At 50.4% G+C, this 12,802-nt stretch overlaps 1 protein-coding gene across 1 annotated transcript; it reads left to right on the top strand.

Moving 5' to 3' along the window:
- Positions 1-3,392: 3,392 nt before the first annotated feature.
- On the top strand, positions 3,393-12,124 carry adad1 (adenosine deaminase domain containing 1 (testis-specific); the record flags this gene model as incomplete). The annotated part of the gene is made up of 12 exons (XM_084469159.1): positions 3,393-3,564; positions 3,760-3,900; positions 4,497-4,673; positions 5,002-5,097; positions 5,379-5,501; positions 6,007-6,130; positions 7,874-8,044; positions 8,488-8,563; positions 8,656-8,806; positions 9,048-9,297; positions 9,556-9,688; positions 12,011-12,124. The coding sequence occupies 12 exons, from the start codon at positions 3,393-3,395 to the stop codon at positions 12,122-12,124; spliced, it is 1,728 nt and encodes a 575-aa protein (XP_084325285.1).
- Positions 12,125-12,802: the final 678 nt, after the last annotated feature.

Here is a 12,802-nt window from a genome sequence, read left to right as displayed (position 1 = left end):
GAGTCTAAAACGTTCTCAAACCACACGTGTGTCATGTTATGTTGTTATTCTATCTATCTATCTATCTATCTATCTATATATATATATATATATATATATAGGCTATCTCTATCTATATATTTACTTATATAATCTGACACTGTCACTCTCTCACTAGCTGCTACTCGTCTCTCTCAAAGATATCAAGGCGGGTTTTCGGCTGTCGTCCCAAAGCGGAGTACCTCATGTGACGTCATGCAATGCATTGTGGGAGAAATAAGAATCATCGCTAACCTGTTAGCAAACCGCTAACATATCACCTACTTTTCCTTATTATATTTCTTTTTTGTGATACCCTACAACATCAAATACAATGGATAATTGTTTAAATGTTTATTACCAACTAGAAAACTGCCAGAAAAGAAAAAAAAAAAAACCTGCACATTGGCCTTGGTTAACACATGTTTCAGTTGCGTTGAGTTGTGTGTGCGATCAAAGGTCAAAGGTGATGGAAAGGTGATGGAAAGGTGATGGAAAGCTGCTTCAGAGCCTGTGTGCATAAGACTTTTTAAATCAACGCCTAAAACCTTCTACATAAACATGCAGTCGGATCTTGCCCCCATAGTATCAAGATGCCTTTGCTCTCGCTGGTAAATGTTGTATGAGTTTTGTTCTGAGCAGATCTGCTGAATATTGATTGTTTTGAACAACAGAGTTTCAGTGTGGCTTGAAGGGGTTTTTGTGGGGCTTTTAAGCCATACTGTGTTGTGTTTATACAACACTTTCGTCTGGTGAACCTGACTTTTCAGAGAGTTTCAGTTTCCATCAGTAACCCACTGTGGTGACAAACACCGCACACACAACTAGGTGCAAAAATCCACAAAGACAGTAGAAATACATAAGCTACTGCAGTGATACACAACACTACACACACTGACAACGCAGCACCGTTCATTACACACTAAACGGGTGCACTTATACACAAAACGACAGACAATAGGCCTACACACTATGTAATACACTCACTGATAAACCAATGTGTGGGTGGTGGGGAGGGGGCATGGTAAATGCTTGCTGAGAGAAGTGATCGACTTGATCTGGAAATCGCATTGCAACCAACAAGCCTCCGATTTCTGCACGACTCAAGTCAGAGAGAGACAACGACAGCACACCCTGAACATCCTCGTCAAACGCGACGCTGTAGTTTCCACTCCGAGGCGTTAATACAGCGACGTACATATCCATGATGACTCATTGTTTCCTCGGGCCCCGGGTAGCAGGTTCTCAGAGGATGACGACCAATAGAGGCAGCGAACAGACTGTGTGTCCTCTCTCGGTTCCCCGTCTGGGTGAGGGCTCGCTGGGCCCACACCAGCCTGCCGCGGGGCTGCGTGGGCTTCGTTCCATCGCTGTCTCTCAGAACAGCTCATCTAGTGGCCTTCAGGGGGGAAAGTGGAAGAACCGAGGTGAACAAGTGGCCCCAATACAAGTCACTTCTATTAATAAAGTGACTTCTATTAATGAAGTGAAGTTCAAATCTGCATGTTGTAACTCATGTTATCGATATCGAGTATTTGTTGGTTTATTTATTATTCAGTTTTAGATGGATTAATAATAGGCCTACCTAATAATAATTTAGCTCATATTTTATAAGTGAAATGGGGGAAAGGAACAGGAAACGGAAATTTCTCGGTTTTTTGAGTGGGTTGGGGTAATAGTGCACATAATTACGTCTGATCTGAGCCACCAATCTGTAACTCAATAAAACGGAACTCCTCAAAAGGATGTAAAATATGAGGCAAGGAAAAGACTTTTACAGAACATGTCTGCTGTATGGACATGCTTTACTTTAAAATAAGCTATACATATGAAAAGGAAATAATTAAAATAACGTAATTTAAGGGGGGGCACTGCCGCCTGTAGGGGGCGCTGCACCCAGGGGTCACCGTTAACCGCCTGTAGGGGGCGCTGCGCCCAGGGTGCGTTATCCGGAGCGCAAACCAACGCAGTATTTATTTTAAACCCGCATTTCATCTCGTCGGGTGAAATAGAAAACGACGCGTCGTGGAACAATGTATTGTATAACGGTCAAAACGCAGTGCATGTCATATATGAAACTTGACATTTTGGACTTGATTCTCTCTTTAACCGTCGCACGTACTAACGTTTCGTTCCTCAGTGCGGGATTCGATTAGCGCTGATTGTTAGCGACCAACGCTAGGCCCGTCTAGCTTCCTGCTCACTGCGCCTGCTCAGACCGCTATGAGGCGATGATGAGCCGGCGGGACGCAGACAGGTCACGCACAGTTCCAATTGGTCCGCGCGCAGGTGAACCACGGAGCTAACGCTAGGCTATCGCTAAGATTAGCGGTAACTTCGGTAGCTATGAACAAGGTGTCGCCGCATGTTGGGCGGGGGTGTGTGGTATCGCCCGCGGCGACACATGTTGATAGCTACCGAAGTTAACGGTACCGTTAAGGCTAGCTTAACACTAGCTTAGCGCTAGCTCCAGGGTGTTCGTGGTTCACCTAGTGCGCACCTGCACCTGGACCAACGGGAACTGCGCGTGCGTCGGCCGGTCTGCGGCCCACCGGCTCCGCGTCGCCTCAAAGCCCGGAATGGTTAGAGGTGGCCCTTTAAAGACAGCGGGGCCGGTGTCTTTTATAGTTTAAATACTACTTTCTCTCCGAGTACTTGCAGTTTTTAAAGGTTGAATCCACATAACCGCCGCCTTTATTGCAGGAATATCCCACTCTGTTCTGCCTCAGAAGATGACGCGCGGCGTGACGTCACTTCACGTTCCCTATGGAAAAAAAAATTAAGACGTCACGTTTGCGTTGTAATGTATGGCGCGTTCACATCGCTGGTGATTATGGAGAGAACATTTTCGCGACGTGAACGACACCTCATGACGCTCTGATGATTCTACTTCCGTTCGGCAACTGGGGCCAGATTTTGATAGTAGCCCAGTTGGTGACGTATTGTTCACTAGTGACGTGCATGAACACTATTGATTTGACGTTGTAAGCGTCTGTTGGCATCGACTTTGCTCAGTTTTAAACGTTGTGTACTGGTAAACCAGCTCTAGATAACGGCAAGTGTAGCCTTCCATACAGTGGCAATACAATGTTCTTCTCATAAATAAAAGCAGAAGGATAGTAGGTGATAGGCTACAAGGAAAAAACTGAAAACCTGAAAACCTGAAACTGATCCTACCAAGTTCTGACTGGTTTTTATCTGATAAAAAAAACCCTGCTGTGAAGAACTTAGATTCCAAACGATTCCAAGCGTCAGCGTCATCACTGACGAGGCATCTTGTTATTACCAGGACCATGAACGCGCCTGTAATATGTGGAAATAAAAACAAAAATGCCCCCTTTTCCATCTCTTTAAAGAGTCCAGACCTGAACACAATGTTTGAATCGAGCAGAGGTGTGAGGGGGGGTCGGTTCGCCCAGATCCTTCAGAGGAACCTCCCCGGTCTCCCCGATGGCCCCAGCCCGGCGGGGACCCCCAGTGCCCCCAGACAGACGGGGACCCCCGGTGCCCCCAGACAGACGGGGACCCCCGGTGCCCCCAAACAAGGCAAGGCTAGTGATTAGCATTAGCTCTGATTTAGACACTACGTATTGGATCAAATCAAATAAAGTTGCCATGTAGCACCACAATAGGTGTGTGCTTTTGCTATCGGTTTGAGTACATGGGTATAGTGTATTTAAATTATATGAATGCATTAATATTCATGCTACATAATATTGATGTGTTTCTAATCCCCCTCAGGTTACACCAACAGGCCTCTACTCTCCCCCAAGGAAGTGATCGCCAAGTACAAGAGCGGGGACAGCCACCCCATCAGCACCCTGTACGAGCTGGCCTCGCTGCTGCAGCACCCCCTGGAGCTGAAGGAGACCTCCACCCCAGGTACTGAACCCCAACCAGGGAGACCCCCAACCAGGTACTGAACCCCAACCAGGGAGACCCCCAACCAGGTACTGAACCCCAACCAGGGAGACCACCACCAGGTACTGAACCCCAACCAGGGAGACCACCACCAGGTACTGCGGTTAGAGCTGGGTGATTAATCGATTTTTAATCATAATTCAAATTTATGATTTATGATGATTTTTTAAAATGAAAATCGGAAAAAAAACAAATCAACAAATATTGAACTTTGTTTTTTTATAACTGTTTTTTTTGCAGTGATTTTAAACGGGTATTTACGGTAGCGCCACCACTTTCCCTTCTCTGAGTTCCTGTAGTTCATAGTAACGCCCTCCTCTTCAGAAAAAGTTAAATATGAACATGGCAGCATGCGCTGAATATAGTGAGTGTGTAGAGTTTGCCTAAAGTCTGTGGCAACCAAAAGCAGCAACACAACACATGTATTCCAACATCTTAAACTGAGGCACGCAGCAGAGTGGGAGATGTGTTATTTATTTTCCTTTTGTTAATAATTGTTATTCTTAAAATAAAAAAGAGTCCCCCCAGTGCTGACGCGGATTTGTCTCCGTCTCCAGGCAACACCCCGGGCTTCTACTTTGCGTTCTGCGTGCTGTTGGACGGGGTCACCTACAAGACGGGTATGGGCATCACCAAGAAGGAGGCGCGGAGGAGGGCCGCCGATCTGGCCCTCAGGGACCTGATTCCCCGGCTGGAGGCGGACCTCAGCCCCGCCGCCGGGCCCCCCATCGAGGGTGACCTTTGACCACGCATTCACATGTTACCAATACGCACGTCATTGAGGATCTCTCTTTCAGTCTCTTAATCTCTCACTCTCTTGCTTGCTCATTAACTCATTTACTCACTCACTCACTCACACACTTGATGTGTATACGTATTATATTGACAGGGCCTGTATTTTACTATTGGTTGTAATTTGAATTATTTGATCTCCATCGTACATCTGGTGGGTGGACACTCCCACTTGTGATGTCACAAATGGGTAAATTTCGCCCTTCTTTAAATGATTGGACCCTGTGATTGGCTGTCTAATGTGACCTCGTTTCCTGTTACGGTGTAAAGGGCCTCATCTTCTGCCGGTCCTGCAGCAGCCAGTGTACGGCGAGGTCCCGACCCGCAGACCTCAGCCGGGCCCCCCGCCCTCCAGACCTCTTCCAGGTACCAGACCCTGGCTCGGGCCTCTCCCTCCCCCACCCTCCCTCCTCCACGCTCCCTCACCCACTCTACCTCATCCACTCGCCCTCCCCCACTCTCCCTCACCCACTCTTCCTCCCCAAGGGGGAAGGCTATGCAGAGTCCAGGTGAACCAGTGAGTCTTTAGTGGATGCTGGTGAGCGACTCTGCAGTCCTGACGTCGGCAGGGAGCTCGTTCCTCCACATTAACCCTGTCCTCGTGTCCTACATGGTGTGTGTCGGCTGCTGTGTCCCGGTGCCTCCAGGCCACAGCGCTCAGAGCGAGAGGATGTCCCAGGCGGTGGACCAGCTGCTCAGCGACCTGCTGCAGAACCAGCCAGAGCTCTGGGCCTGCGGTTCTACAGTCGCCGCCTTCCTGCTCCAGAGCCGTGAGTAGAGCGCCGAGCCACCGATCAGGAGAGCGAGCAATCCATCCACAGAAGATGAATGAGTCGTAGTTTTGCTTGGTTTTAATTCGTTGGGTCATGGTTCTGGTCGTTGATCACAGCTAGCGATGCAGAACGCTGCAGCTTTAAAAATGACACGTTTTAGCCTCAGGTAACCTGAGATAGACAATGACGTTTTTTAGTACTGCAGATGATCCATCATGAACAAGCGGTTCACTTTCTCTGGTTCTTCTGGTTCTGTTGGCAGAAAGGAAGTCATGAAGTAACAATCGTTTTGCAACTAGTTTTGCAACACTTTTTTTTTGGTATTTCGCACACCGTTTAATTATTTTAGTAAATTGCCAGTTTTCATTGTTTGTTTGCTCAGCCTCCGTTTGTACGTTAGGGGAACAGATCTATCCAGGTCGTGACCTTTGACCTGTAAGCATGGCTGTTGTCCGATGACACTGTTCTCTCTTCCCTCCCTCCCTCCCTCCCTCTGGTCCAGCGGCCGGGTGCGAGGTGGTTGCCTTGGGAACGGGCAGCATCAACACCAACCGGTGCTCAACAGCCAATGGGCGCGTTCTGCACGACTCCCACGCCGTGGTGGTGGCCAGGAGGTCACTGATGAGGTCGGAACCACACAGTCCAATACCCCCAGCACTCCACTCAACCTTAGTCCAGTAGAGTCCAGTCCAGTAGAGTCCATTCCATTACTACCAGCACTCCACTCCACTCCAGTCCAGTAGAGTCCAGTCCAGTAGAGTTCATTCCATTACTACCAGCACTCGACTCCACTCCAGTCCAGTAGAGTCCAGTCCACTACCCCCAGCACTCCAGTCCAGTAGAGTCAATTCCACTACTTACTGCACCACTCAAGTCCAGTAGAGTCCAGTCTAACTCATTGGATGCCACATTTAAGTGTATGTAACCATTAGGGGTGTAACAGTACACAAAAGTCACGGTTCGGTACGTACCTCGGTTTTGAAGTCACGGCACGGTACAGGACGGTACGGTTCATAGTTAAGGGGAAAAAATGAAAAAACTGCTTGTTTGTTTATCAGCAACGGAGAATGGCCATAGATCAGCAGCAATGAAAACAATAGACCCGTTTTGCCCGTTCTGAATTCCCAGACAGGGGTTGTTGAAATAGTGTAGTGAGCTGGGTTTTCACAGCTCGTTTTTTTTCACAGCAACTGTGATAGTAAGGGCTGTCACTTTTTATTCGATATTCGAATATGACGTAACATATCCGTATTCTAATATATATAATCAAACCAGTTTTTAAAGTGCCATGTTGTGTAGCACATTTTAGTCTATGATTAGACCGTTTGGTTTTTACTTTTTATTTTATTGTTTGCCATCTCATCCATTCGCGGGCATGCTAATCAAGCAAATAATATATCCTGATTCGAAAATGGATAACTCACGGAGCAGCCAGCCTGAGCGGTAAATTGTGACCCCAAGTCATCCCTGCTGACAGCAACACGCTGCATTGGTGGAGAGACACAGGCTGCAACAAATACCCGCTTCTCTCAACATAGACACGCATATACCTCCCATATAGACCCCCAACCAGGTACTGAACCCCAACCAGGGAGACCCCCAACCAGGTACTGAACCCCAACCAGGGAGACCGCCAACCAGGTACTGCGGTTAGAGCTGGGTGATTAATCGATTTTTTATCACATTGCTTGACATTCGATAACCGTTCGAACTTGACCTTTCCCAAAAGTGACAGCCCATTAGTAACACCTGGATGGTGCCTTTTCAAATGCGTGTGCTATGTTCGATGTGTTGCCATCTACATAGCCGATCGCTGTTGAACAATGTCGGCACACAGCTTTCGACTTGTCCGCTCGATTTGTCTTTCACCGTTTTCATAATTAACCTGGAATCCAAAGTTATCCCACACATGGGATTTGAATGACAGCGGGGCATCTTCAAGCTCCGGTTTCCTGTTGTCGTTCGCCATGCAGTTCGCTCTCTGTTCGCTAGCCGTGAATCCACACAGTCGCGCTCGTGGGGGGGGGGGCGGGGCGTCCTGCGCTACGGCCACGCCTTCCTGGGCCTGCCTCCTGCTACTCTCTCTAGCTGGCTGCTACTGCGCACGTGCAAGCCGAGCCTAAGGCTAAACGGCCCGGGGGAGCTCCGACTTCAAGTTTCTAAGTTCCGCACCGCAAAACGAGCCTTTCCATTCGCCACGTTAACATATTCCATTACGCCACATTTACGTACTGCGGTCCACCTCTGTAACCACCCAGAAGTGCCTGTACCCGCGACGGTTCGGTACACATACGTGTATCGTCACATGTGGAGGGATAAAGAGCCCGTGGCGGTGGTGGTGCTGATCCGCCCCGCTGCTCCGTGTCCAGGTTTCTGTACCGCCACCTGCTGATGTTCTTCAGCAAGAAGACATCGCTGCAGCAGCTGTCTGTGTTCCAGCAGAGCGCCGGCAGCCCCCTGCTGGCCATGAGGAGCGAGCTCAGCCTGCACCTCTACCTCAGCCTGCTGCCCAAGGGCGCCGCCCAGATGAACCCCAACCTGTGAGGCCTGTTTGTCTGTCTGTCTGTCTGTCTGTCTGTCTGTCTGTCTGTCTGTCTGTCTGTCTGTCTGTCTGTCTGTCTGTCTGTCTGTCTGTCTGTCTGTCTGTCTGTCTGTCTGTCTCTCTCTCTCTCTCTCTCTCTCTGTCTGTCTGCCTGTCTCTCTCTCTCTGTCTGTCTGCCTGTCACTCTCTCTCTCGCTCTCTCTCTGGCTGTCTGTCTGTCTGTCAGTCTCTGTCTGCCTGTCTCTCTGTGTCGGTCTGTCTGTCTCTCTGTGTCGGTCTGTCTGTCTCTTGTATCTTGTGTCTCTTTCTCTGCCTATTTGTACCTGTCTGTCTGTCTGTCTAGCTGTGTGTCTCTCTGTGTGTCTCGGCTGTTGCCGCTAGGTAAATAAGGCCCATAGCCCTAACGTGTGTGTGTGTGTGTGTGTGTGTGTGTGTGTCCAGGCGTCTGAACCCTCTGTCCATCGCTGCCTGGGAGGTCATCAACCAGCTCAGCTTGCACCTCGTGGCCGAGGGCAAGGTGCTGTACTTCCTGTTGTCATCCTCTACTTCCTGTTCTCAGGATAGTCTGTTATGAATATAACTGGTTGTACTACTGTGGTGTGTGTGTAGGTGTTCTCCCTGTCCAGCGTGGAGCCGGCCTCCAGCAGGATGTCCAGCCTGTCATCCAGCGATAAGCTGACCCAGTGGCAGGTCCTCGGCTACCAGGGGGCGCTGCTCAGCCACCTGCTGCAGCCGCTCTACGCTGACAGCATCCTCGTGGGTAGGGACACACACACACACGCACGCACACACACTCCGCTGACAGCATCCTCGTGGGTAGGGACGCACACACACACACACACACACTCTACGCTGACAGCATCCTCGTGGGTAGGGGAAACACACATGTTAGCATGCATGCATGACATCTTACGATGCCATGGCTTAACAAGGTCATCCTTAAACGATGCCCTCGTTAAGCCATGAGCTCGTTAACCCATGACCTCGTTAACGGCCGCCAGGTGAGGAGGGCTGCAGCAGCACGCGCGGCCTGGCGCTGGCGGTGAGCCAGCGGGCGGAGGGCGTGACGGACGGCCTCCCGCTGCACTACTGCATGGTGCGGCCGCACTACGGCCTGGCCCCGCCCTTCAGGGGCCCCGCCCGCAGGGGCACCGTGTCGACCGCCACCCAGCGGAACCTCAGCCTGAACTGGAGCCAGGGGGACAGCGCCCTGGAGGTGGTGGACGGGCTGGAGGGCATGACCGTCGAGGAGTAGGCTGAACTACCTTCTCTCCCCCCTCCCCCCCATTCTCTCTCTCTCTCTCTCTCTCTCTCTCTCTCTCTCTCTCTCTCTCTCTCTCTCTCTCTCTCTCTCTCTCTCTCTCTCTCTCTCTCTCTCTCTCTCTCTCAAAATCTATCGCCATGCCCAACAGCACTGAGGGTAGAGAGAGAATGAAAGTCATTAAGGAGCAGGATGGAGGCCGTAGCGCTCTCTCACATGGAGCCCTGTGTGTGTGTGTGTGTGTGTAGCTCTCCCTTTAAGAGCGGCCCGGGGATGGCCAGCCGGCTCTGCAAGGCGGCCATGTTGAGCCGATTCAACCTGGTGGCTGCGGAGGCGGAGAGGAGGGAGCTGATGAGCACCGTGTCCTACAGGGAGGCCAAGGTCACACACACACACACACACACACACACACACACACACACACACACACACACACACACACACACACACACACACACACACACACACACAACCAGATACACACACACACTGAAGCTCCTCTACACACACACACACACACTGAAGCTCCTCTACACACACACACACACACACACACACACACACACACACACACACACACACACACACTGAAGCTCCTCTACACACACAGCTTCCAAGTCACACACAAACGTAAGCATGCATGATGTCACGACGTGTCGTTAGCACGTGTTTAGCGCTGCAGTGTGCTAATGCCGTCGTATGTAGGTTTTGGTTACAAATATCGTCACTAACGATGCAACTGACTAAGGAGGTCATGGGTTAACGAGGCCATGGGTTAACGAGGTCATCGTTAACCCACACATTTGGTCAGCCCGTGTTACAGTACGGTTGCGTCACTTTACGATTTCACTGGACTACGGGCCGTGTCCCAATTCAGGGGTTGCATCCTTCGAAGGACGCATTTGAAGACCGCATACGTCACAGCGGCGCGTCAAGTGCTGTCCCATTTCGAAGGGTCCTTCGAATGCGGCCGAGATATGCAGCCTTCGTTTCCCGGATTTGAAGGACGCATCGGATGCATCCTTCACGGCCCAACGTATCCCAACATTCATTGCGCGTTGGATATTTTTTCAGAAATGGCGCGGAGAGAGCGGAAGCAGCAGCTGCAGCGAATACATATTTAATGACAAAACTACGTAAAACATTTTTTTTATATAAAAGTAAGGTTGGGACCATTTTAAATATGTAACTTTATTGTCAAAGTTCAATTACATAGCTAGACATATAACGTTAAACTAATTAACGTTAAGCCAACGTCCTCTCTTCCTCTTCACCCGCCGGCTCCGGCGGTGAATCTTCTCCCACTCCTCCAATAAAAGATAAAACATAACCAATAAAATGATAATTTCTGGCTCCATATATCTCCTCCACTGTCCGGTTTGAACCGCAGCTGTCAGGGTTGCTAGGAGACAGGAGCGGCGCGTGGTCACGCAAGGTAAAGGACGTTAACGGCTGGTTGCGCAATCCGGAAATGCTCCGTAGGCTAGACCGTCCCATTCCACAACGCTCGTTCGGCCTTCGATGCAGCCTTCGCGGTCTACGAAGGCTGCATCCTTCGAAGGACGCATCCTTCGAAGGATGCAACCCCTGAATTGGGACACGGCCTACAACTCTCTAGGCATCACAAAATGGCGGTGTATCGCCCGATATAACTCCCATGATGCATTGTGATGTTCTGTCTACGATGTGTGGGTGTGGTCGTGTGGTTCTGTGTGGTCCTGTGTGGTCGTGTGGTTCTGTGTGGTCGTGTGGTCCTGTGTGGTCGTGTGGTCGTGTGGTCCTGTGTGGTCGTGTGGTCCTGTGTGGTCGTGTGGTTCTGTGTGGTCCTGTGTGGTCGTGTGGTTCTGTGTGGTCGTGTGGTCGTGTGGTCCTGTGTGGTCGTGTGGTCCTGTGTGGTCGTGTGGTCCTGTGTGGTCGTGTGGTCCTGTGGTTCTGTGTGGTCGTGTGGTTCTGTGTGGTCGTGTGGTTCTGTGTGGTCGTGTGGTCCTGTGTGGTCGTGTGGTCGTGTGGTCCTGTGTGGTCGTGTGGTTCTGTGTGGTCGTGTGGTCCTGTGTGGTCGTGTGGTTCTGTGTGGTCGTGTGGTTCTGTGTGACCGTGTGGTCGTGTGGTTCTGTGTGACCGTGTGGTCGTGTGGTTCTGTGTGGTCGTGTGGTTCTGTGTGACCGTGTGGTTCTGTGTGGTCGTGTGGTTCTGTGTGGTCGTGTGGTCCTGTGTGGTCGTGTGGTTCTGTGTGGTCCTGTGTGGTCGTGTGGTCGTGTGGTCCTGTGTGGTTCTGTGTGACCGTGTGGTCCTGTGTGGTCGTGTGGTCGTGTGGTTCTGTGTGGTCGTGTGGTTCTGTGTGACCGTGTGGTCCTGTGTGGTCCTGTGGTCGTGTGGTTCTGTGTGGTCGTGTGGTCCTGTGTGGTCGTGTGGTTCTGTGTGGTCGTGTGGTTCTGTGTGGTCGTGTGGTTCTGTGTGGTCGTGTGGTTCTGTGTGGTCGTGTGGTTCTGTGTGACCGTGTGGTCCTGTGTGGTCGTGTGGTCGTGTGGTTCTGTGTGGTTCTGTGTGGTCGTGTGGTTCTGTGTGGTCGTGTGGTCCTGTGTGGTCGTGTGGTTCTGTGTGGTCGTGTGGTCCTGTGTGGTTCTGTGTGACCGTGTGGTCCTGTGTGGTCGTGTGGTCCTGTGGTTCTGTGTGGTCGTGTGGTTCTGTGTGGTCGTCTTGCAGATGACAGCCAAGCAGTACCAGGAAGCCAAGAACATCATGAAGGTCCACCTGAACAAGAACGGCTACGGGGTCTGGCCCTCCAAGCCCCCCCACAGCGACAACTTTAACCTCTGACCTTTAACCACTGACCTTTAACCTGGCCCGGACACTGTTCTGATGTAAAGAGGCCAGAGTTTCTGTTTCCTTTGGTTCTGTAACGACCTGCTTTGTGTTTGGAATAAACTGTTCTCTGAAAGGTTTCACGACTAAGGTGTGATTTGTGTGAGTAAAGTTTTACAAGAGCGTTTAAATCGTATTGTCGTTTCATGATATTATTTGTTTCTGAAAGGTTTACCGCTTGTTAGAACTGGAGCGTAACGGTCTGATCTCAGGCATGCAAACTAGTCACCTTTCGGCGAAATTCGCAGTTTTTTTTAACAAAATTGGCTACTGATCGCAGCTGATCGCAATATCCGTCACTGTGAGACATCCTATCGCTCCGTGGCAGTGACGGACTGGACCCCCGCGTCAACAATCCTGCCCGACCAAACACTCTTCCCCCCCCCCCCCCCCCTTATCATTAATTAATTAATCGCCTTTATTACTATCAAAACGACGCTACGTGTGGAGTGCGTACCGAACACCATCTCCTGGTACTCAAATGAGTAACTCACTAAAAAAGTTATGTGCACCCCTGATAATAACCGACTGTATAATGAGCGAGAAACAAGTTTGCTATCTTCACAAAAAAATGAAAAAAATCTTTGGCCAAATGACTCCACGTTCCATGTTCCACGACCACCAATCGCTATC

This window comes from Micromesistius poutassou (genome assembly GCF_964030765.1).
Source record: "Micromesistius poutassou genome assembly, chromosome: 6".
Classification (NCBI taxonomy): Eukaryota; Metazoa; Chordata; class Actinopteri; order Gadiformes; family Gadidae; genus Micromesistius; species Micromesistius poutassou.
Note: the sequence above shows the minus strand (reverse complement) of the source record. Positions and strands in the feature narration are given on the sequence as shown.